We start from the raw sequence: 25,793 nt of genomic DNA, 5'->3' as shown, positions 1-25,793 counted from the left end.
TTTTACCAGCAGAGGGTTGGGTTTGCCCCCGGCTGAGGCTGAGCACAGCCTGAAGGAGCCAGTGGTGGGGTGGCAGACTCTTGCTGGTTGCTGTTAGCACGGCTGTGTGCAAAGCAGATATGTTGCTTCCTTTAGCACCTTGCTCTTCACCTACATGCTGATTTTCTTGTATTGTGTGGCCCTTTTTTAGCTAGATCTCTAACTCACAGCCCTTCGTGAAGACCACAGAGGAGCCTTGCTGCAGTCTTCTGAGCTCAGTGCAAAATCATCCCTCACCATGCCTGCCTCTTCTCAGCTGAGAGCAAGCATGTGGTGAGGCAAGATGCAGAGAAATAACCAAGCCACAGTTTAGCACTGTAGTGCTCCCATGGAGCAAGAAGAGGCAGTGATGGCCTTTGGGGTTTTTACCTTTTTCCAGGACTGCATCCATAGTCACTCATTGCATATGCCTAAGCTGCAAGCAGTAATGCAGTCCTATGCTTTTTTGTTTCATCACTTATTAGCTAAAAAGCTCCTGTCTTGGCCCTGAAGCATTTGATTTTCAGTTTAAAATTACAGTGCGGTCAGAAAAGCAAGAGCTCAAGCAACTTCACTGGAGTTGGTAAGTTGAAATGAATCATTTCAAGTACAAGACCGAGGTACGAGATCTCCACACCCACAGATAAGGGTGCTAGTCAGACCGCTCTCAGCCCCAAAGCCTGAAGGCTATATGGGCTCTATCACATGCCCTGATGGCTAATGGCACGCATGCAGAGTTATGTCAAGAAGGAGCAGGGAGACGAAGGGTGAAAACGAAAATATTTTTAGGTATGCTAGGAGAGAAAGAGAAACCTCTAATTTTCCCTTTCATTGAAAGAAATATTTGTGCTTACCCAGAGGTAGTTATCTGAAAGGATAGCTAGAAAAGAAAATTAGAAAGGAAAACAGACTATGGAAAGGCATGTTCCTATTTGCACATAAAATTTTAGGGTTACCTTCCTTTAATCAAACAAATCACCAAGAGGAGAGCTACAGAGATCTTTGGGTCACCTATCCAGTAGGTGTATCACTATTTATACAATTTGGCAAGGTTCAGCACACAGGAAACCTGCTGTCCTGTTAGTGCCGTCTCAGGAAGTGTTCAGCAGTTAGAGTTGCGTAAGTCATGGTTTTGTTACCACTACAGTAACACAGGGTGCCTTTCTTTGTCGTAGCAACAGTGAAGCAATCAGTTCAGTTTTATTCAAAAAGGAATCACTTAGTCCCTTTTGCAATATGGATTACTCAGGAATCTCCGAATGGGGGGAGCTGTTGTGATAGAAAATGAACCTCCTTTGTAGAACAGGTAAATAAATAGTCAGTGCGGTATTTGCTCTCATGGAACTGGTGGAGTGAACAGGAAACCCAGTGGCTTTACGTAGATCTGGAGATGACTTTTTTCAGTTCTAGTTTCTCTGCGAGTCTGAAAATATCCAAGTGCATGAAAAAAGCAATTCTTACTGGTGGTATTTTGGTCTTGGAAAATGCAACATTGTCTACTTTAGTGCCTCTAGCAGTGGAACTTATAATCAGGCAGTTCCATATTTATTAAATGTCGGTACTCTCAGAAAAGGTTAAAAGGTACTTTCTTCACCATCAGAAGAGTTATTTCTCACTTGCATGCTGGTTTCTAAGTTTTTTCTTCTCAGTAACTGAAATAAAAACAAAATTTAGCAACCAGTCTTGGAAGTGTTTTCTGTGCTTTCACAACTCAAAGAGAGTATTTCCAATCCTCTGTAAGTCTTCTGGATGGATTACTGGACTGTGTTCAACCATAACCTGTCTGGCTCATTTTTGACAACTGCAAAGGCAGAGCCGGCCTTCTAATCTTCCACGATACCATTTCTCCAGTTAAACGCTGCATTTGCTCCGTGAGTTAATGTCTTCACTGGTGGGTTGACCATCTGCCATTTGTTCTCCTCTTTAAGCTCTTCACAGAAACACATGCCCAGTGAAGGGATCTAGGAAAAAAATTGTCATCAGAAACAGTAGCAGGGTCATTGCTTTGATGTGAAAGAGAGAGCTTTGCTACAGAAGAGAGCAGACACTGCAACTGTTCTTGGGGGAGAGACCAGGACTTTTTGCCATATCTGAAATGAAGTAAAAAATGGACTGGAGGCCTGTGAGGTGAAAGCTGAACTTGTGTCATCACCCCTCATTCATACTTGGATTTGATGATCAAAATGTATTCACTCCTTATGCATCGACAGTTGTAACAAATATATACCTAAAGACTAAATTCTCTCACTGGTCATACTAAGGCAGATGGTAAGGAAAACTGGGATGAAGAATTCTGCCACTGTTGATAATACACAAATAGGGTAAACAAAAGCCTTGGCAACCAAGTCTCAAGCATGGGCCCCACTTGGTAAGCTGGCAAGAAAACCCTTCTCCGCTTCATTCTGTAGCTAAGCATGAAAGTTGTGAACTTAAGAGTAGCTCAGAAAACATATGTCTTCTTGAAGACTCATTGAATGTAGCTACAGGTTACAGTCACAACACCATACGGAGGAGTGGGAAGGCTCTTAGCCCTGTTCCTAAAGGAAGGAGGCTAATTCCTGCTGGAGAGGTTTCCAAATGTGCCTATTGTCTGTTGGTGTTACCTGAGATTGATTTTTCCAGGGCAGCTGGGTGAAAAATCTTCTCTAAAGACATAGCTGCTAGTCAAATACTGTTCACCAGGAGAAAACTTTTCTCTTGTCCTCCAGTGCTTTGCTAAAACTACATGTGATTCCCTTTGTAATGAGAAAGTAAATGTTATGCAATTACACACATCTCGCCACGTAAACAGGGTCCTTATTACAAGTATAATAAAACAAAAAGAAAACTTACTTTTGAAAAAAAGAAATAAATTTCTTACCTTTCGCACTACCTGGGCAAAGTTGTTGCTGTCTCTGGCAGGGAGGCCTAACAGAGGTCGGGTGAAAGATGCCAAGGAAGAGCCATGACCCACAATGAGGATGACACCTGATACACCAGAGAGAGTGAAGAAAAGTAGTAAGTGAGCTGCAGTACTGTCAGGTTACTCATCAGCACATGTGTATGAGGCTCTTTTGGAGCTGTTTAGCTTTGCACACTTCTTTGATAATGTGGCAGTGTGTATTGTGCTGGTCAGAAAAAGCCTGGTGTGCTGTAAGCGTGCCGACGAGTAAGAGAAAGCATTTGCTAGGAGAAGAGAAAAATAAGTTTTCTGCTTAACTTTGCATCTTCATTTCTATCCCATACATTTGATTTGGTGTAGCCCAGGACAAGGACTAAGAGTCTACCTTAAGCTCGGTGCTATAGCAACAGCTCATGTTAAACGTGCTTCTGTTGGCAAATCTCTGCCTGTTCCCATTACTGAAGTATCTGATAGAACACACAACATTGAAACCTTTACCTTTACTAGGGCAGGCAGCGATGATCTGTTTTATAACCGCAGAGCTTCTGCTTACATACTCTTCATAACTTTCTGACGGCACCAGAGAAGATAGAGGGAAGTTACTCCTGACAATAAAATCACAAACATATGTTAATCTAGATGAATATGACTACACTGTTAGCACTATTGAATGACCACACCAGAGAACAGGCACTAGGTTAGAAGGATACAAGCTTATCTACTGGCTAACATACTGCTACTTCAGCTTTCATGGAGCATTAGCTTCCCTCACAGTAATTTCTGTTAAATCTCATGGCTAAATCTCATAGCTCATAAAGCACCAGATACAGGGAGAACCATGCTTTAATAGAAGTTGTAATTTACAGTGGAAACTAAAACAGGATTTATGCCTAAGAGAATCTTGTGCTTTGACCACTGCCCAGGTATGGACTGCAGAGAAGCCCAACCCTAGCAATCCTGACAGAGTTCAAACCACAGCAAAACACTGATGATGTGAATGCTTTCAAGATTTGGCACCTCAGTGTTAGTCTTCTTAATAAACAAAGCAAACCAAAATTAGCAACAAACAAGGTATATCTGCATCATCTGGACATATGGACAGCAAAGACTTTCACTCCTAGAGTTAAGAAAAAATGTTGCCAAGGACATTAATCACAGTGCACCACCCCTAGGTATCTGAGTGCTTCTACTCATTTTCACCTGTTTTGCATGACATCTTCTTAACCTATGTTCTCCAGGATTCTCTGTGGCCATCAAATATTGTTGGCCATTCATTGTCATACAATACAGTTGTTAACTGTTGTTAATTTTTCTACAAACAACTGCTGCCCTCACCCCAATTTGATTGTCTCCTTATTCAGTGAATAGGCAGGAGTAAGGTTAGATTAATATGTTGTAGAAAGGTAGGGTATTACAGTGTACTTTCACAGGTGAGTGCTTGGTACATTATGCCAGCACAAATTGCAGTAGAAAACAGGTAGTAAAGTCATGAGAAAAGCTCACGTTGATTTGTTAACAATAGCTAATATTAAGCTTGGCTAGACTGAAGGTTGGAGTACTCAAAACTAGAGTGAGCTCTGCAGGTTCTGAACCCTGTAGTAAGCACAGCTTCAGAGCTTCCCTCCTGGACTTTCCAGTGCTCTGTATTTGTGTACTTTTCTATGTGGAAGTTTGAGAAGAGTGATTTTTTTATCCAAAAAAATAGAGAAAACAACCTGATGTTGATGGCAAAACACACCAGAAAAGACTATGATCCGAGAAAACGAAGGACTTTATTACTTCATGCAATTTCAAGTGAAGAAACTTGCTTGGCTGTAAGAAATGCATTAAGATATGAGAATTTTCCTTTCCCCTTCGCTTGTATGTATGGGGAACCCCAGAGACACTCATTTTTATTAGCTGAGTAATTTCCTGGATCTGGCAGTGCACTGTGAACACAGAGTAGCCTGTTTATGAGCAAGATGAGGAGCTAGATTGAACTGGAGGCTTATCGTTTCCTGCCCTGCTGTGGTTTGTAAGCACTCAGAAAAGGCATCACACCACCACCCTCCAAGTTGTGAGGGCCCCAAAAGGTCCTTGCTGAGCACAGTACTAATTTTTGAGCAACTCAAAATAAAACACCTGCCCCGGCCTCACCGAATTTGGTGCAAACATTCATTATAGTGAAACGCTGTCATCTTGTCTGCCCCCAAAACCAGAAGGACAGCTGGCTTGTTTTGGGCTCCCCTCTGCCTCCCCAGACTCTGCTTAGTTCTGTCCTGGGGTGCACAGGGTTGGCCCACTTCTTTCCCTTCCTCTTGTAGCTGTGACAGGTTACTCTTCCCATTTCTAAAATGTGCTTCATACAAGCCGAAGGTAAAAACGGAACTCCCAGTACTTGACACTAGTGCCTGTAATTCAGCGATCCTTGTGCGTGACAAACCATGGGCCTGAGCCAGCAGGCATGAAGGATACGCCAAAGCAGGGCTGGTCCCATCCACAAGATGTTTGTGCATGTGCAGGTGCACCCATAAACTATGTGTGTGCGGGTTCCCAAGCGTCCATGTGTGCCTGTGTCAGAGCAGCAAAGCTCACCCTTGGCACAAGGCAGCTGACAGCATATTGGATTTTGGGAACAGACCACGCAGACTTGAATTTGATCAAAATCATCCATTTTTTGCAGTGTTCATGGTGGTTTATGACAAATAAAAAGATTAATACTTAAGGGGAAAAAAGATACGTCTTTAACAGGTAGGCATTGAACAATTACCTGTAAGTTGTGTCTACTTGGTAAGAGGCCTCTGCCAGTTCTGTCACAGTCATGAAGTTAGGAATTCCTATGCTTGCTTCCCACTTGGTCCATTCAAACAGTCCCGGTTCCACTCTGATTCTGACTTTTTGATCTAATTTAAGTCCTGCAAGAACATGAAATACTTATTGAGAAAAGTACACTCAAAGTGTTACGTTTGTGCTGTACATTCTACTTTGTTCACTGTCATGTGTTCATTAATGAAAAAGAATTGGTTATTGTTGAACGAAAGAGGATCATGTTGATTAATCGAAGCTAACATGTTCTTGTCTGACTAACGTCAAGGCACTACAAATTCTTCCATCATTATTATTATTATTATTATTATTATTATTATTATTATTATTATTATTATTATTACTAATTCCACAGCTGTCTTGTCATGATCTGCAACATATAGGAAAGAACAGAAGTAAAAGACCTCAGTAATGTTGCAATTTGAATAAGCTTTAGACAGGAAACGTTTTTACCATTTTTGCATAACCTTTTGCTCAGTGGTTCTCTGCGGGGCGATAAACTGTCCTAAAGTGTTAGAAGTGTTGGTTGGACTCCATGATCCTGGAGGTCTTTTCCAACCTAGTGATTCTGTGATTCTGTGAAATTTTATTCTCTTGTCAAAAGACACATCACTTTTGTTGATTATTCTCAAGAAAGGTTACTGAGTGGCACTACTTCTCAGAAGAAATGCATTCCCATTGTAGTTCTGGTGTAAATGTCATAATGAACTGTGAACTTCTGATAGACCTGTTGGAGAGCACAAGAAGAGGGGGAGAGGGAGGGGAAGGAGAAGGAAAGTGTTTCTGCAACATGAAGGAATTAAAATAGTTTGGCTTGCAAAGGCAAATGCTTTCAGGGGAAAGGAGTCTTCCCTTACTCACATACATATCCTTCAGAGCACTGGAAAAATTTGCTTTTTGGCTCAGCATATTTTCTGCAAGAGGTGGCAGTCTTGATCTGATGGGCAGCTCCTAATGTTGAATTCAACCTGGTGTGAAATACCTATGTTTCATATAACATTAAACTGCATTTTAACTTGCAAGGACTAGAGTTAATGAAATAGATCACGCACATGATCACGCACATGGCAGCAGATTTATTACTGCTTATATTACCAGCTAGACAAAACCACATTTCCTTCCCTGCTTAAATACAACAATAAATAACCACAAAGATGTACATCTTCTTAATTACTCATCTCAGAGACTTCAAAGAAGTTTGATGAAGACATTTTTACCATGGCAGAAGCACCTGGCTGGTTTTGCTGCCTTACCCTGCAGTATGTGTTGAGCTGTCTGAATGCAGCGGAGTGCAGGTGATGAGTACATGTAGCTGACTGTCACCTCCTGATCCAGCAGAGCTTCCCCTGAATGGGAACAGCAAAGTGAATTGCTCTTTTACAAATCATGACAGATGAGAAACTTCTATAAAATACTTTCTGCCAAAACCAGCTCGGAGCTTTCAGTTTTGTTGAGGTGGGGTATGTTGACAGTCACCTTCTATTAATTTTTTCACACTACCATCTGACTGAGCTCACTAAAAATCTCATTCTCTTGGCAGTAGCAAGTTTAAAATGAGTGTTGGAAAGGTAACTACAGAAGATTCACCCCAAATCTGCAAACAGCAGTTTGGCACTTGGCTGTCTCTCTATGTCTGAATAATCAGAGACATGTGTTTGCACCAGACTTGCATTGTTGCAGTCAGACATGCTTGCTCAGGGAGCAGAGCAAGCATTCATCATCTGCTGAATGAATTGAGTCAGATTAACCTATGCCACCCAGCCTTCAGGTACCTGTGATGAGGTGACCACGCTGTGCTGACCATGAAGCTGCCTCCTCTGGCCAGTCCCTTCACTCCTCCCTCCCAGACAACTGCACAAGACATTAGTTCTTTGCAGACAAGCAGCGGGGCACAGGTAGTGTTGCAGCTTCTTTCCTTTAACTTTCTTTGCCAGGAACTGGCATGAGTATCAAAGATTAGCAACCAGTGCCACTATTTACTATTTAACAGGATTTTGCAGCAGTTGCCCATAGGGAAGTGTTACCACAATGATCACTGCTTGGAAGTTTTTCTACTGCAAAGCCGGTGTGAGCATCTGCAGATGATGAAAGCCTGCTTTCCAAACCCTAACATTTGCAGTAGGAGATTATCCAGCTTACCTATAAGTCTTGACTGGAAAATACCACAGCAAGATAAAGGAGGATCAAATTCAAACTGCTTCATGCCGTCTTTCCGCTTCGGCAGGGTGGAAGGGAAGTTCAGATCTGCTCTGTAGTATTTTCCTGAAACAAGGTGGGACATTTGTTGTGGCACAAACAAGGCAGCAGCTGAATGCACGGGTGGTTTCGTTTCTTCTCAATGATTGGATGACTGGTTCTAAAAACTCAGCCCAGAGTGACATATTGACTGGCAAATGAAATAGGCTGAGGCCTATTCTCTAGCCATGAGGGCAAGTGGTGAAGCTGGTCATCTGCTCAAGGAGCTATTCTCTCTTCCCTCTACATCAAACACCCATGCTGTCTGTCCACTAGGGATGGATTATGGTCTGTGCTTGCCCCAAATTCTGCCTGGAAACTATGCGGGCAAGGGTGAGCTGCTGTCAGCTGAGACCAAACCAAGCAGTTTGGAATCACAGAGCAGTGCATGAACTGGATTATTGTGAGAAAAAACCAAACCTGGCAAACCCAGTGACTGCTCTTACCAGGAAGAAATCTTTTAAGGTCACAACACCGGCTTGGGAAATCACTTGTTCTGACAGAACAGCACCTGTTCTGCAAGCTCTAAAGCAGCAACTTGAGTGGGGGGTGGGGGTGGGGGAGAAGGACAGGAAATTGTGATAATTTGGGTTTGTGGACTCATGAAACAAAAATCCACTCCATATCGATGCTCTTTTATCATTGCCAAAATGACAAAAACATTTCTACTGAAGAACAAGGAAACCAAATAACTGATTACACAGCCAGAAGGTACCACCCTTATTATCTAGTGTGAATTTGCACTTTTAATATAGGAGATCTCCAGCATAACAATGAGACTTTCAGCATAAAAGTGTTCCTCCCGAACTTCCATTTTCTTGTTCCCCTCCTTCTTCCCGACACATATTTCCATGTTCTGCGTCAATTTCCTTCACATACTTTCTTGAAAGAAGGAGACAAGAAATTCAGCTTTTAATTTAGGTCAGTGCTGACATCTCATTGCAGAGAATCATAGAATGGTTTGGGTTGGAAGGGACCTTAAAAATTATCTTGTTCCAATCCCTGCCACCATAAGCAGGGACACCTTCCACTAGATTAGTATGTTCAAAGCCTCATCCAGCCTGGCCTAGAACACCTCCCGGGATGGGGCATCCACAGCTTCTCTGGACAACCTGTGCCAGTGCCTCACCACCCTTACAGGAAAAAAAAGATCATTCTAATGTCTAATCTAAATCTTTCATCTTAAAACCTTTATCTCTTGTCCTATCATTACACCTGATAAAGAACCAGTCCCCACCTTTCCTGTAGGCTCCCTTTAAGTACTGCAGGACTGCTGTAAGGTCTCCCCAGAGACTTCTCTTCTCTAGGCTGAACAACCCTGGCTCTCCTGACCTGTCCTAATATGGGAGGTACTCCAGCCCTTTAATCACATTTATGGCGCTCCTCTGGATTCTACTCCAACAGATACATGTCCTTCCTATGCTGAGGACTCCAGAACTGAACACAGTACTCCAGCTGAGGTCTCACAAGAGAGGAATAGAGGGGGAGAGTTACCTCCTGAAGCTGTTGGTCACACACCCAAACCATTCTATGATTCTATGATTCTATGATTCTATGAGTCTATGATTCTATGAGTCTATGAGTCCATGAGTCAACGAGTCTATGAGTCTATGAGTCTATGATATGGTTGGTTTTTTAGGCTGCAGGCTCACATTGCTGGCTCATGTTGAGCTTCTCATCAACCAGCACCCTCCAAGTCCTTCTCTTCAGAGCTACTCTCAATCCTTTCTCTGCCCAGCCTGTATTTGTGCTTGGGATTGCCACGATCCAGGTGCAGGGCAGTGCACTTGGCCTTTTTGAACTTCATGAGGTTTGCATAGGCACACTCCTCACGCCTGTCAAGGTCCCTCTGTATGGCGTCACCTCCCTGCAGTGTGCTGACTGCACCACCCAGCTTGGTGTCATCAGCAAACTTGCTAAGGATGCATTCAATCCCACTGTCCATGTCTCCAACAAATGTGTTGAACAACACCAGCCCCAATACTGACCCCTGAGGAATGCCACTCATCACCAATTTCCACTTGGACATAGAGGCATTGACATAAATTTCTGAGTGTGACTATTCAGCATATACCTTATCCACTAAGTGGTCTGTCCATCAAATCCATGCCTCTCCAATTTAGAGACAAGCATGTTGTGTGGGACAGTGTAAAATACTTTGCATAAGACCAGGTAGATGATGTCATCATCTCTTATCCTTATCCACTAATGCTGTAACCCTGTCATAAAAGGCCACCAAACTTGTCAGGCATGATTTCCCCTTAGTGAAGCTATGTTGGCTGTCACCAGTCACCTCCTTATTTTCCATGTGCCTCAGCGGAGTTTCCAGGAGGACCAGCTCCATGATCTTGCCAGGCACAGAGGTGAGAATGTCCAACCCATTGTTCCTTGAGTCTTCCTTTTTTCCCTTTTCCAGTCAGTGGGGACATCACTGGATTGCCACGACTTCTGAAATATGATGGACTGTGGCTTAGCAACTTCACCTGCCAGTTCCCTCAGGACTGACAGATGCATCTCATCAGGTCTCATGGACTTGTGCACCTTCAGGTTCCTTAAAAGGCCTTGAACCTGTTCTCCTACAGTGGGTGGTTCTTTGTTCTCCCAGTGCTTGTCTTTGCCTCCTGCAAACTGACCAGTGTCATTGGAGCCCTTGCCAGTGAAGACTGAAGCAAAAAAGTCATTGAGTACCTCAGCCTTCTCCATATCCTTGGAACCAGGTTTCTTGTTTCCTTACAGAGAAGGCCCATATTCTCGCTAGTCTTTCTTTTATCACTGACATGCCAATACAAGCTTTTCTTGTTGCCCTTGATGTCCTTGGCCAGATTTGATTTGATCAAGTCTTTAGCTTTCCTATCATGACCTCTGTCTGCTTGGACAATTTCTATGTCTTCCTCCAAGGCTAACTGTCCTTGCTTCCACCCTTTGTAGACCTCCTTTTTGAGTTTAAGTTTTTCCAGGACTTCTTTGTTCATCCATGCAGGCCTCCTGGTGTTTTTGCCTGACTTCCTCTTTGTTGGGATGCATTGCTGAGCTTGGAGGAAGTGATCCTTGAATATCAGCTAGCTTTCTTGGGCCCCTCTTCCCTCCAGAGCTTTATCTCATGTTATCCTGCCAAGCAGATCCCTGAAGAGGCTAAAGTCTGCTCTCCTGTAGTCCAGGGTAGTGAGCTTTCTGTGCACCCACCTTGCTCCCCTAAAGATCTTGAATTCCACCATTTCATGGTTGCTGCAACTAAGGCTTCCTTTGAGCTTCACATTTCCCACCAGCCCTACCTTGTTAGTGAGAACAAGGTCTAGCATAGTACCCCTCCTCCTTGTCTCCTCTGTCACTTGGAGAAGGCAGTTATCATCAGCACATTCCAGGACTGCTTTTGCCCTGCTGTGTTATCCCTCCAACGGATATAGGGATGGTTGAATCCCCTATAATGACCAGGGCTTGTGAATGAGAGGCTCCACTTCTCTGTCTATAGGAGGCCTCAACTGCTCATTCTTCCTGGTCCGGTGGCCTGTAGCAGACTATAATGTCACCTGTCCTTGCTCTGCTTTTAATCCTGACCCATAGGCTCTCAGTCAGGTCCTCATCTGTCCCCAGGTGGAGCTCCATGCACTCTAGGTGGTCATTCACATAGAGAACAACACATCCTTCTTGTCTTCCATGCCTGTCCTTCCTATAGAGCCTGTATCCTTACATTCCAGCACTCCAGTCATAACAGCCATCCCACAATGTTTCCATGATGCCAATGAGATCATAGCCATGCAGGCATGCACACATTCCTAACTCCTCTTGTTAATTCCCCATGCTATGTGCATTTGCATAAAAGCACTTAAGTTGGGCCCCCAAAGTACCCATCTTTCTGGCCGGAAATCCTTTGTGATGCTCTTCAGGTACTCTCCTGCTGACCTGTGACCCTTCTTCAGGCTCTGCACATCTGTTGCTGGTGCTGGTACCAAACTGATAGAAGTGGGATGGGTTAAAGTTCCCCTCACCCATCAACTTCAATTTGAAGCCTTTTTTGCTAGGTTGACAAGCCTATGACCAAAGATACTTTTCCCCCTCTCTGAGAGATGGACCTCTTCAACCTCTAGTTTACCAGGTCTCTCAAAGCAAGTCCTATGGCCTAAGCAGACAATGGTTTCCACCATGGTTTGCCCTTGCTCTTCTTCCCCAGGTGTGACTAGTGGTGAACCATGATCAATAGACAATGATTCCGACTCCACCACAGAAAGATAGAGGAGTCTGACAATCAAGAGCAGTAGAGTTCTTGCATTTTGTACATCTTTCAGTAAGACACACCTCTGTCAGTGTCACAAGAGCTTTGCTCGTTCTGCAGAGTTTATCGAACATGAACATGAAGGACTTCAGGACATTATGAAATACTGATTATAGGCAGGTCAATGCAGTGCAGTACCATACTTGCAATGTTCCTTACTCATTTGTGTCAGTGTTTACATTTACACGTAGAAGGCTGAATCTCTTGTACCCATTACAGGCATTAATTGGCTTTGATCCTAATTTGCTAACGTCTTTCCATTATCTTACTCACCGTCTGCAGTCAAGCACTGTTGAAGCCAAGATTTGCCAAAGACCTGATCAACTCTTTCCCCATGGCGCATCACCAGCACACCTCTTCGCAGGGTGACATTCTGAGACAACTGTGTAAAAAAGGTTTTTCATTATTATATCATACAAACCTGCAAAAAAAGGCTGGATTCCTAGATGTTGCCTTATGGAGGAAGGGACAGTAGATCTGTCCGGGGGGGTTTATAGCAAGCACAAAGGGGGAGAGAAAGATGCTGCCTGTCTTTAGGACAACAGTAAGCTTGACTGGCTCTCTACTGAAGGCAAACAGAAGATATCCCTGACCTTCGTGGCCTACTGATCAGGTTTAAACTCTGTGTTTATACTAGTGAAAGGTAGTGCTAACAACAGATATTTAAATTCCAGTGTGTGAAGTAAGTATGATTTTAATATATGTTCTATGGTTGGTATAACAAAAGACAAACTAGTTAAAATTTAAGTGGTAATGCTCTTTTCTACACTTGGAGTATCACCAAGCTTGTCCTAATGAAAACACTACTTTTACACTTTTCATAAGTATGGCCAAGTCAACAGTGAGACCAGAATTCATCTGAGACCATGTCTCCTCTGAAGCCACTTTTTCACTCAGGCTGCATGGAACTATGTCTAAGTTCTAAGTAGTTTGGGGTTAAGATAAAATGCACATTAAATACAGATAAGAAGATAAGAAGGAACAGGTAAAAGGCTTTAAAAGTTTTTCAACAGTAACCCATCGCAACGTTACTGCTGCAGCACTGAGGTTAGTTATCTGTATCTTCAGCAGCAGCAAAGGGAATTCTTGAGAAGTGGTATGAGATTTATAGTCATGTATTTTTCTAAACACTATTGCTTCCTGCTATGATAAACAAATCAACCGCCACAAGATCAGAGTTTAAAACTAAGGTTTTGTGGTCTTGCTCCTCTGCTTAGGCGGAGCTGAGAGGCTGGGGAAACTCCTAGACTGGAGACGTGCACATCTGCAAAATGCATTCCTCAGACCAAAGGGTGGCTCTGCCACAGATCCAAGCTAGATAAGAGAGGCCAAGACCAATGAAGATCTGGATGAAGGATGTGTGACTTGTGCAGAAGTTTCTGTCTTACAGTGATACACACAGCATCCTGGAGTGGGAGGCCTGGGACAGAAGTTCCCTCAAGGTGCCCTCTGGTTTCTCTGATATTAACACAAATGAACCCAATCTTATCCGCCAGCACAGAGAGAAGAAAGGCCATAGGGCCAGCAAGCCCAAAGGACTGTAATGCAACATATCAGTGTGCTAGAAAGGACTGCTGTGGCATTCCCGACAGTCAGAGCCAATAAGGGAGTGCAGGTGCAAAAGTGTAATAGGTAGAAAAATAGAGTCCTTATTTGTTTTGCTGTTCCTACCACAGGACCAGTGGAAAACTTGGGAAAAACATATACATGTTGAACTAAGAAAAAAGTTTAATCCTATCAGTGCTGCTAACCTTTCCAGCTAGCTGTTCTCTTGCTGTTGTTCTATGGAGATATTTACATTATCTATATATCTAGAAATACAAAAGATGAAGATCTGGGACCACGTAAACCACCAAAGTGACATTCACAGAATCTGGACAGAAAAGTAACAATGAACCTACTTCTGCTCTAGTTACTCTGCTATGAACCTATATGAAAGTTAGAGTAAGCTGTGTCTGCATCTCACTTGTCAGACTTGTCACCGTACCCCCACACAACTTGCCCAGTAAGGCTATGCACAGAGAAATCGGAGTAGGGAACTCAAATGTCGTGCTACTATGACAAGAACAAAAAGAGTTTTATGAAAGAAGACAAAAGTAGTACATCATATACTTCACAAAATATGTGAGATATTACACCATACACTATAAGCACGTGTGTGCGTGTGTATATATATATGTGTGTGTGTTACAACAAAACATGAAAATGTGAAGACAAAAAAAAAGGACTAAATTATTTTAATTAACAGTATTTCTGCACAAGAACATGGCAAGGACAACAAATGGGAAAAAAAAATTACCTGAAGAGAAAGCACATTGGTTACGCTTCCTGACCAACTAGGATTACAGACTTCTCCATTTAGCTTCACATTAAGTTCGTTTTCAGTTTGGGTGAGGAATCTTGGAGCTTTTACAAAAACATATTCCCTGGAGAAAAAGCAGAAGCCACACACGCACACAAACATGTAGGCACACACAGAGAGAAGGAATTTTTAAGTCATGATTTTGTCTGCAGACAGGTGTAAGTCAGGATTCACATTCCATTCAATATTTTTTGCACGCTTGTAATCCACTTCATCACTTTGCTCTTGATTTATGATCTGCCCAGTAAAAATGAGGCTAAAATAGTATGAACTGGTATATATACTGGGTATAACCCTGCTAAAGCATTATCTTCAAACAGGAAATACTACCTGGTTGTTCCCTCTCTTTTTCTGGGGACTTAACAAGAAGTGCACCTCCCTGCTTAGAAAAATCATCTCTAATCTACAAGCAGCATCAGTTGTACTGTCAACTGCAGAGCAAAGTGCAGGAAGCTAGGCAGATGCCTGCTGATACAGGGTAAATCAACAAGACAAGGGTGGTGGGTTCAAGGTGGTGAAGTAACCTTTGTCTGGTTTCATTTCAAGCTAACTTTGCAAGCTCTTGAAACGAGAAAAAAAGAAAGAAGAAAGCAGTGAGCCAGGATGAAAGCTCAGACTGCTCAGAGGAACATAGTCTTTCAAAATTTATTAGGATGTTCAAGTTGTTCAAGAGCAAACAGGGGTCATCCCTCGAGCAGCTGAACTAATGAACTCTGGGTGTCTGTGGATGTGTGTCCTACGTTTTAAATCCAGAAGTCCCAGCATCCCACGTAGAACCCCAGGATTCCTCTCTGCCTACACTGCCTCCAGCTCCTGCCTGGCAACCCACAGCTCACGGTGAGGAGGAATGCTGCCACAGCTCCCCAGTGGGAAAAGTGGCTCACGTAAAGCAAGACCCATGAAACTCAACTTACCTGTGCTTAACCCATGTGTCTGACTCATTGGCCCTCTCAGTGTAGTTTTCAGGAAGAAATCCCCTGCAGCCGGTCTGATGTGAGGTCCCAATCACCCAGCCTTCACTCACGTTAGACTGCCGCGCTGGGTCAACGTAGATGAAGTCCCCCACGTTGATCAAGAGTTCATCTATGTTCTGGGGCTTGTACTGGAAGAGGACCCTCAGCGTCTAGGGGAACACGCAGCAGAGTCAGGCTGTTGCCATGACGCCACTGCTGTATGCATGCAACAGTTCAGGGGATGCTTATTCAACTCTCTGACACAGCAACTGGTACTGTTTCCCCACTCTCCAACGTGCTCTTTACGTGACACTACTGCATTTGCAGTACATGTAAAAACAGGCATCTGGTTTTCATAAAAATAATTTCTTTCTGTAACTAGTACAGACCTGTTTGAAAGCAAACATAGCAAAAACATTATCGGCTGGTTTTGTGATTACTTGCAGCTCTCCTGAGTGAGACCAAAATCCAAGATGAGACTTGTGAAAAAGAGATATACTGATCTGACTGAAAAATGTTGATTGCTTCATAATTAAATTTGGAAATGAGAACTGAAAAAATGTTGACTGGTTTTAGCTATGAGTCTGTTAAGTAGAAAATCATCAGAGAACTGTGCCGTGCTCACTTCTATTTAATCTGTGCTGTTTTCATCACAGCTGAAACAATCAAGAAAACTAATTCTGCTCAACGGATTTTTACTGCAAAGCTGTGATACGACAAACCCTAGCAAATACTCAAGGATCATAATTGCCTGCCTCTTTTATTTTCTCACATTATGGTAAGATTAGGATTTTCTACTGGAGCTTGGAATTAGACCCTGCTGACATGCAGGTCGAGTAGCCTTCCATAAGGGTTCTATTGATTCTCAAGTACAGTTTTTCAGCTGAAAGAGTCACTTGAAACAACTATGCTTTTTGGGACGCTGTCCTGTGCATGCACTGATTTTCTTCAACAGAAAAAGGCAGGATAATGTAACAAAGACTCTGACTGGCAGGTTCAGGAAATTAAATCTCTCTGATGACAGTACCTGGTAATGCACAAAACGCATATCCCGTGAGTAGAGAGTGGCGACCCACTGGCAGGTCTCCCCTGGGTTAATGCATTTGGCCAGCTGTTCCAAAGTCTTCTGATGGTGAGGATAAAACTTGTGAGCCAAGGTAAGGTGGAGTTGCTTTAGGCAGGGCTTCACATGGCAATCTAGGAATGAAACAGTCACGTCACAACATAGAAGTGAGGGTCACTTAAAGCTCTTCTTCTTGTTTTACCCTACATGCTTTGCATGAAGCAGGGAATACCATAGTAATTAGTAGTAATGTAGATCATATTTTTGCTGAATAATGGTTTGCAGAATGTCATGGTTTTAATCGTGCTAAAATAATTCACAAATCTAGACTGGATTTGCTCACTGGCTTCACTTTATATCTTCAGCTGTGAGTGAAAAATGAATGGGGCTTGAATTCCTCTAAAGTCTGAAATGCTGGGGCTGTGTCCCTTCAGGCTCCACTGGTGATGCAGCTTCTCTTGGAGGTCACTGGAGTGGGGATTAGGATCTATTTCTCAGAGATGCAGTGGGCCCATAGCACCATGGGTTCTGAGCTCTGGGAATAGGGAGCATTATATCCCTGCCTATCATGGATAATCTGATGGATCGCCTATCAAGTTACACAGTCAACCATTTCAGCTTCTAGACAAAAGCACTGTGTCTTCAAAGTCTAAAGCATGCTCCCCTAGTCACATTGTTTTCAAATCTGTAGGAGGAAAGGGTGTTTGCTGGCAGTAAAGCATCAGCTAAGCTCCTCACTGAGACACAGGACATATTTTCAGTACCTTGCCTAACCATTTGTGATACGACCCCTCCATTTGCCCTCTGACGTTGGTCCTACCTGCCAGGGCTGAAGCTTCTGATGAGAATGCCAGAGCAAACTCTTTGAGGATATTTGCATGGCTGTCACCAACAAAGAACCCAAGGTAGCTGGTGGATGAATGTAGTGATAGGGAAATGCATGGTGGAAAGCACTGCGAAAAGCTGTCACCAACTCGCTTTAAGGTGTCATACAATAATTCCACTTTCTGGTCTTCACACTGAAAGAAAACAGAGGAGGAGCAAGCTTTACCCACTGGCTCAACACAAGCTCAACTATCGTAGCCTGTGTTATACAGTAGTACTAGTAGAAGAGTGGGCATTAGACTTCTCGAGAAAGGTAACACACCTATGAACTTTCTTGAAATCTCTAGTATGAAAATCAGTAAGATGGGCAGTTTGATCAGCACAGCATCCTGGTGCAATAATAGAAGAAGGAGCCTTCTATCAGGAGGTGTACCTAGCCTGGGTAAAAAGGAGCCAAATGATTTTACCATCTGTTGGGTGTGCCATAACCTGTCTGACTTGAGGCAGGGATGATGATTTCCCTCTTAAATAAGGAAGAATCTGTGTTATTGCTACAGTACAGTCCTTATCTGAAATCACTCCTACTAGAACTTTAATAATTCAGATGCTTAGCAATATACCTAGCAAAATTCATAAACACCACAAAATGGTGTCAATTAGCAATTTAAGAAGTGAAGATTCAGATGGAATTTGTGCCATCCAGCCAAAGAGAGGAACATCAGTGATGCTCCCTTTCTGTGCTCCTTTATTGTCCTCTACAGAGCTACTTGCTCCATTTAGGCTTTACACTGGGTCAAGCAGTTGAAGAGGAAAAGTTGAAGAGAAGAAAGGAGTTTGTCCTGCTTTGACTGTCTTTCTTTCTTGAGCATTTTTGAGGCCACAGGGAGGAGCACCAGGAAGACTGAGCTGTGGGGAGACGGGGAAGTGTGGGATCCTGCAGCTGGGCAAGTATTATGCAGCAGGCTTCTCTAGGGCCAACAAGTCTGGGATTTGTAACAGATATGGGGAGTCAGGAAATAGGAGAGGGCCAGGTCGGTAGGAGGAGGTGGGAGCCAGGTCAGTGTCACTTTCTGCCTGTGAGGTGCCCAGGTGAGCCCATGCTGACAACTGATGATTGGAGAACAGCACTGGAGGGTGCATTTATCCCTAGAAATATGCTACATGAAACGGGGCTGAGATACATGAGGTGAGGACTGCAATTCAGTCATCTCTTCTAGAGGCAGACCTTTAAACGTGACACCTTTCAAGACCATGGCACTTATTAAGTAATTATTTTTGTACTGTATAATTGTGATTAATGGCTACAGGATGCCAATCAATGGTTTGCAATAAAATACTCTTATTTTCACTGTGTTTATACTTAGTGGCATGGTTTAGCATAACAGTAGGAGTAACAGAACAATTTTTGTTCAGCTGCTCTAGCTTGTGTCTATTTCAACACATCTTAGTTGCAGCTGATGTTCATGAGTAGCACCATCAACATATGAAAAATGGATCCCAGACGGTTCCAGAGTTTTCCCAGACCAGTGACTCTTTGCTGGTCGTTGCTGATACTGGCACATTAACCTGTGCAGGAGAAGCAGCTTTGCTGGGAAGTTCTCTAGAGGGTTATGCAGCATTCAGAAGGCCACCAAGGAGCACAATAACATCTCTAGAGCCAGAAAACAGCCTGCCAGAAGTCCAGCTCAGGAGCCTAACTTCCATGTGAAATCATTGACAAAGTGACACAATTGCACTGCTGACTCCAGTCTCGCTCCCCTTGCTCTTTCCACCCCTGTGTATTCCGCTCCTTTCTCTTTCACAGCATCCAGGCTTCACTAGAAAGGGTAAAGCCTGGGATGTGTCACCATAGGAATGACCTTCTGGCTGGAGCTCTCTGAGGTTTTCCTGGAATTCCAATAGGCATAATGCCAAAGTTGACTACATCCTATGATAATGCTGCCACTGCTGCACAGCTGACTGAAGGTTGACACTGCTTTCCTGGCCAGCAAAGTTTATTGTCCTAGATCAATGTAGCAATGGGCAAAGTTTCTGAAGCCTGCTGATACACATGTGGGGAGTGGTGTTTCCTGCTGGCAGGTCCATGTGCAGCCTAAACTGCAGAGGGTTGCTCTAAACAGATGCTAGACATACATCACTCAGCTACCCAGAAGCATCCTGCTGGACGCAGCATCCAGTTTTTAGATATGCTGAGGCTTAAGGTGAGTAGCTACAGTGGGTAGTGGAAAGAAACCCTCCCTGTGCCTGTGCAGGGGCTGAACACTCAAATATTAAGCAATTGCACCTGGACCTGGGTGATGTCAGTTTGATCACCAAGGAGAAGAAGTTCTGGTGTAAGACAATGGCAAGTGGCTCAGTTTCACCAGCAGCTGATTTGACACTTACATGTCTTATGTGCCTTACCGTGAAGAAATCACAGAGAGTGATGTGTGGAAAAATCTCGTGGGCTCTATTTCTCCCACACTGGCGCTTGCTCTCCTTCCAAAACTCTTGCAGGTGGTTATGCAAACGGCCAATGGGACACAAGTAGAGAGCATACTCCTGAGGGATCGGGTCATCCAAAGAGGGATCGTTGCAGTGGGAATGCAACCTGAAATCAAGAACATATCACAGAGACTAAGTGTGTGCACCACTTAGTCTTGTTTCCAGGGGTTGAAGGCATCCATAGTAGAGACCAGAAAAAGGAAATATAGGATTGTTATTTTCTTATAAATGAGAAGCTAAAATAAAAACTCCTTTCACATTTTCTCTCTGAGGTACATTCTAACAGAGAAAGGCCTTTATTTTCCTGCTCAATTTTTTGTGTACTTTACATTTTATGTGCCTTCATTTCTTTAGATGTCCAAAATTGAAAGACAACAAAAAATAATTTAATTAGGGTATTTTGTGTTATTTTTCCCTCTTTTTCATGACTGTAAACAAAGGACTGGAGGAGGAAAAAGAAGCAAGAAGTAGAAAATGTTGAAGAATGACAAAATGAAAGCTAACTGAAGATTAAAAAAATACTCAAAAAGAGCTAGCCTTTTTAGTCAGCCTTAATAAAAGCAAACAAGACAATAAGAAAATGTAACAGCAAAGATCAGAAACTCATATCAATGTGATGGAGTCCTTCACCTTATTCCTCACATGTTTGGCTTCACAGCTGTTGGATTGTGTGTGATTGCTGGAAAGAGTAGTAGCATACCTGACAAAATATTATTCGGGAAGAACATGCCATTCTCAAAAGTCTACCCTGGCTTTTCACAATCAAAGCAAGTGAAAAATAAAAAAAGCACAAACCCCAGAAGATAGTGCAAGGAAAGCCTAGGTTTAATTTGAAGGTGAATCAAAGTGAAAAAGTCAGTTATCAGCATATGAATAACACATGAATACACTGTGAGATTCTTGGTAGAGAGGGAAAAACTTCATAGGGATCAAGACTAACAAGTGATTTTGACTGTAATAATACCTCCCTCTGACCATCAGGCTTTCAGCTTATTTTAAAATGAGTGCATGCCTAGAACCCTGGCTCGGAGACAAGGAACTCCTTGCAGAAGCAGTGAGCAGACCTTGATGGCTACATTCGTAAGCAAGCAGGAGGCTTAAAGCTGAGAAGCGTTTGCCCAGAGCAGCCAGTCCTATGAATCGACTAACATCATTGTGGTAAAAGTAGCTGCTTCTGCCCAAGGTTCCCCTTTCCTCCACAGCTTTTTTGATTTACCCTGGGCCTTCTGCAAATAACCTTGCTTTGAAAACAAATGCATATACAACTATTTCTTTTTCTGTTTACTAAAATGGCAGCTAACTTCAAATTCAGAGACAGAATCAACACACAAACTAAGACTTTTGGCCACATTTAACATGAAAGCACTCCTTAGAAATCACAGGTACTTACCACTTTGTAGCATCTTCTATTGATCTTTGTCCAGTAGCAGCCAAGGCTTTTTGCCTAAAAAACACCAAAATGGGCTAATCAGAATAACAGAAAGAAAACTCCTAGAAAGTAAAGACTAAATATGTTGTTGTCACCAAGTGGGTTTTTTTTCAGCACAGACAGGACCTTTAACAACTAGGGTTCCCTGGCAAATATTAACATTCTCTAAGACCTCCAGATAGTTTTTCTGACTGCAAGTATTTAATTTCTTGAAGATGGGTAACCTGTCCTCCCTGCAGGATGTCCTTTCTGTTCTGGAGGTGTTTCCTTAGCAGTCCTACTGACTATATGGATGTCCTTATGTTTGGGTAAGCCACCTATCCATGAACTCTAAGAGCAGGTTTGCTAGGTCTGTGGGGTGTTCTGGTTCAAGATGCCAAGCCCAATCTTGAACAAAGAAAAAACTCAAAACATATATATATATGGGTTTGAATATCTGGATTGAGGATCTCACAGAGGCTAGCAGAGAGCCACATATAAGCTACCAGTTCAGTCCAAGATTAGGGACAATATCTCACATTTCTCTCTGTTAACGCAACCATCATTCTCTGGGATTGGATTTGATTTGTATTTCCTTTTCTCACTAGAGCTTTCAAAATGCCAACCATGCACTTTGCTTGAACAAGTCTTCATGACTAAATACTAGATGATGGGTGAAGAATTCCAGTGTTTAAGTAGCACCTCCACCCAAGAACCCTATTTCCAGCCCTGTAACCCACATACAAACTCCTCATAAGAGACATGAAGGAGAAGCAGAGACAGTGGACATAGAGGAAAATCTACTAAATTATTTGGCATCTGCTCATCTCTTTTATTCTCTGTTGAGGCCATGCTGCATGGCCACTGGGTCCTGAGGGCATCAACTTATTTAGTCTCCTTGCACTTTTATCTTTCATCCATCCAAGCATGCACCAGCAGTGCAATGAGTGCATTTAACAGCAGGGCTTATGTTCATCTTTGGTGCTTCCTCCTAGCTGTCTGTCTTCTCTCTAGTGCAAAGACTGCACATAGGCTTGTTATAAATGTTCAAATATACTTATTTGTATGTGCAACCATGCCTGGCTCTTTAGTAGGGGCTCAGCATAGAAGAAGGTTGACATGAGTCTTTCCACTCAAGCTTTACCTTCTAACTTCCTTCAGCATAGAGTAAGTCAACTACCATGGCCAAATCAACGCTAAACGATGAGCTAGCTGTTCCAAAACTACTCTGTGTCCTCTGTGACTGAATACTGCACATTTTCTTTCCACACACCTGTTACTTGTCCCTTCCCCACCACATCAAACATGAACAAGCTGTGCCTTTGTTGTTCTCCCCTGCAGCCCTTCCTTACATATCCTGTTGAAAAGTCAGTGCCTACTGCTGCTTGGCCAATGATATCAGACTTAGTCAACCACTTGTTACACCTCAAAGCTAGTGTTTTCCTGCTTCATGCCATGCTGCTCCTCCCACTCAGAGAGAAACTGTTCAAACAGCGCTGAAGACAAATGGAGCTTTTCTTTACCATAGGGTCTGCAAAATCGTAAATGTAATAAGTGAGACCTGAGACCATGGACTGTCATGCTGCTCAGGACTATCTCCTTGCTCCCTTGTGCCTGTTCCTACCTTTTGTCTCATCTTATACATTGGCTATAGGATGCTTTCCAGCAAGGTCTGTAGAGCCCGTAGCATTAGGAGAGCATTAGACTGCGACTAGACATCCTATGCTTCTAACAAAGGCCGCGAAGACTGAAAAATAATGCATAGAATAAATTCTCTATACATCAATTTCTCTCAGATAGGAAGCAGCACTGTACATCTGCATTAAAAATAGTGTCTTTGTGGTAAGAATAAACCAGCTCTTCCCTAAAGCATAGACTGCTGACACAATTCAGTTCTGTGTAAGCAACCGGGGAGGCTCATTTTATTGGTCTAATGCTAGGCTTGATTCTTACACATTTGTTTTTTGTTCTTTGGGAAAAAGTTTTGACATGCTGGTTCTACATTAAGAAAGATTTTATAATATTTCCACCCAGTTTCACTTTTCACAGGCCAGGACATCTCAAAAGAAAAAAAAAATCAGTACATTCATTTACAATTCAATCCAGGAACTACAGGGATACTTAAGCGTTTTATAAAAACACAATCAAAATTTTGAAGATCTTAAAGTCAATTGAACCAAATAACCTAAAAAATAATGTGCTTTTGGACATATTGTCATTTTATGTCATTTTGCCTAGTACTTCTGCCACTGCTTCTTGATTTTGACCTGGGAAGCACAAAGCCATCTTAGTCACAGAAGAAACTATTTTGAAGAGAATTTGGAGAAGATCACATACAGGACAAACATTTCAAAAAATAGCCATTACTTTGAGGTGACCCAATTTATAGTATTATTAGAGAAATTATGAGCTAGGTTTTCAGCTGCACAGATAAAATTCCACTGTGCATGACTGGGAACAAACGACCCACAGTTTCCTTGCAAGTTGTGCCTGTGGTGTCTAAAGTTGACCATTAAACACAACTGTTCCTAAAAGAGCAACAGAGCACTTACGAATGGAACCTTCTCAGCTTGCTTAATTACAGTCAAAAGGGAGAGATATTGCTCTCCTTCCTAAAACATTTTTATGAGGAGTTCTCTGACATTTAAAGAAAAAGACTTATTTCTTTGAACAGTTGGAACAGATGTGTCCATACTTGCCCTTCAGAAGGTGGAAAACCTTCCCCAAAACTTCTCTGTGCAACCAGAGCATAGTCTGGAGGAGGACTGACCACAATATTTCTTTTCTATTAGCTTGGTTAGCTGCCACCTGCGAATCATCCGTTGAACTTGCCAAGAATAGTGCCTCATTCTTTACTATTGCATTTTCCAGGTATGCTTTTGGAACAAGATCCTGATTTAAGATGGGAAGAAAAATTGACACTTACATGGCATCTCATTAAAGTAAACTTACTCCCTCAAAAACATCTTTCAGTGACAAAATCCAGCAGATCTTTGCCAGGCCTGAAAAAACTCTCTTATAATAACAATGATATGCAGAAAAAAATGAAAGAAGATATACCCCAAGAATAAACTGTGGACATCAACTTCTTAACTCATTGTGAAGTCTCTCAACCTGAAGACATGGAAGGCCATGTGTCTTCGGATATACACAGAGCAGTTTGGTTTTGCAATATGAGAAATATAGAATCATAGAATCATAGAATAACAAGGTTGGAAGAGACCCACCGGATCATCGAGTCCAACCATTCCTATCAAACACTAAACCATGCCCCTCAGCACCTCGTCCACCCATGCCTTAACCATCTTCAGGGAAGGTGAATCAACCACCTCCCTGGGCAGCCTGTTCCAGTGCCCAGTGACCCTTTCTGTGAAGAATTTTTTCCTAATGTCCAGCTTTACAAGAAATTCAAAGCAAGATAGGTCTGATCCCTACACAGGGGCATCACCCTCAGGAAACAGCATGCTCTCTTGATGAAAAAAGCAAGTTGCCCGCTCTCAGGATCTTATAAGAAATACCTCATATATCTTGAATGCATCTTGCAGTGCAAAGGCAGTCAAACACCTTACTTACGCAATATGAGCCGGGAATCCTTTGGCGAGGAGGGACTCAAGGAGTACAGAGGTGCTTTTGCTTCTGCGCCTGTTGGACACCTTTGCGTACAGTTGTGTCTCAGCCACCGCCATCTCTTCCACTCTTCCCCAGACCGTGAGCTGAGTGCTGACAGAAACTGGGAGGTGGGAGGAGGGTGCAAAGGAAGGAGGGAGTAAGAAAATGAGAGAGAAAGAGGCAGCTTAAATAAAAAACCTCTCAAACCTCTTTTGATCTTCTCTAACAAAAACTGGCATCCTGTTTTCGTAGCACCTGCATCTTTGAATTTTTAGTTTAGAGTGGCTAAACCAGCAAAAGCTAACTGCAGGCTTTTCCCATCCACCCTCACAGAACAACATTAGTAGTCCACAGGTAAATACCACAGCCAGGGTGGACTTTCTGAAGGGTCTGAGATGTGGTGTTTTAGCCTTTCATTTTAAATTGTCTTCTGAAAGCCAAGAAAATCACCTGAGCTGCTACTGTAGCATGGGAGAGGCAAGCAGGGGTATCCTGCAGCATGTAAATAGTCTGTAGGCCATATTGTTTCCTTTTGGGCTCAGTTTTCATGTCCTCCCGTCCCTATTGTACATGACTCTTGATTTAGTCTTCACAGCCAAAGGTGATGAGCTGGCCAGTTGTGCAGCATCAAAGCCCATGTCCCATCTGGCATCACACCCTGAAACTGGGCTTGGAGCAGCTCAGACTGGCAGCAAGGAGAAGCCTGTCCTTTCTGGTGATGCCAGTGCCACCACAGGAGTCTCTGCACAGTCTGGTCCCAAGGGTTTCCAGCCTGACCAGAGTAGGTGAAATGATTGGAGACAATTTTCTCTGGCCTGGCGTGTCCTCATTGAAGGTACCACAGCTCCCTGTGGAGGACGGGACGTCTCAACTCATGGCC

General features: G+C 42.9%; 1 protein-coding gene across 1 annotated transcript; it reads right to left on the bottom strand.

Moving 5' to 3' along the window:
* Positions 1–354: 354 nt before the first annotated feature.
* UBASH3A (ubiquitin associated and SH3 domain containing A) lies at positions 355–25,033 on the bottom strand. The gene is made up of 14 exons (XM_069849942.1): positions 24,878–25,033; positions 21,287–21,340; positions 19,816–20,002; positions 17,408–17,606; positions 16,552–16,721; positions 15,486–15,694; positions 14,509–14,635; positions 12,483–12,591; positions 7,844–7,966; positions 6,958–7,050; positions 5,649–5,793; positions 3,398–3,504; positions 2,879–2,985; positions 355–1,979 (listed from the first exon to the last, which is right to left on the bottom strand). Exons 1-14 carry the CDS (start codon positions 24,988–24,990, stop codon positions 1,842–1,844), a joined length of 1,881 nt encoding a protein of 626 aa, XP_069706043.1. The 5' UTR covers positions 24,991–25,033; the 3' UTR covers positions 355–1,841.
* Positions 25,034–25,793: the final 760 nt, after the last annotated feature.

The sequence above is a fragment of the Phaenicophaeus curvirostris genome, chromosome 1, assembly GCF_032191515.1.
Source record: "Phaenicophaeus curvirostris isolate KB17595 chromosome 1, BPBGC_Pcur_1.0, whole genome shotgun sequence".
NCBI classification, from domain to species: Eukaryota; Metazoa; Chordata; class Aves; order Cuculiformes; family Cuculidae; genus Phaenicophaeus; species Phaenicophaeus curvirostris.
Note: the sequence above shows the minus strand (reverse complement) of the source record. Positions and strands in the feature narration are given on the sequence as shown.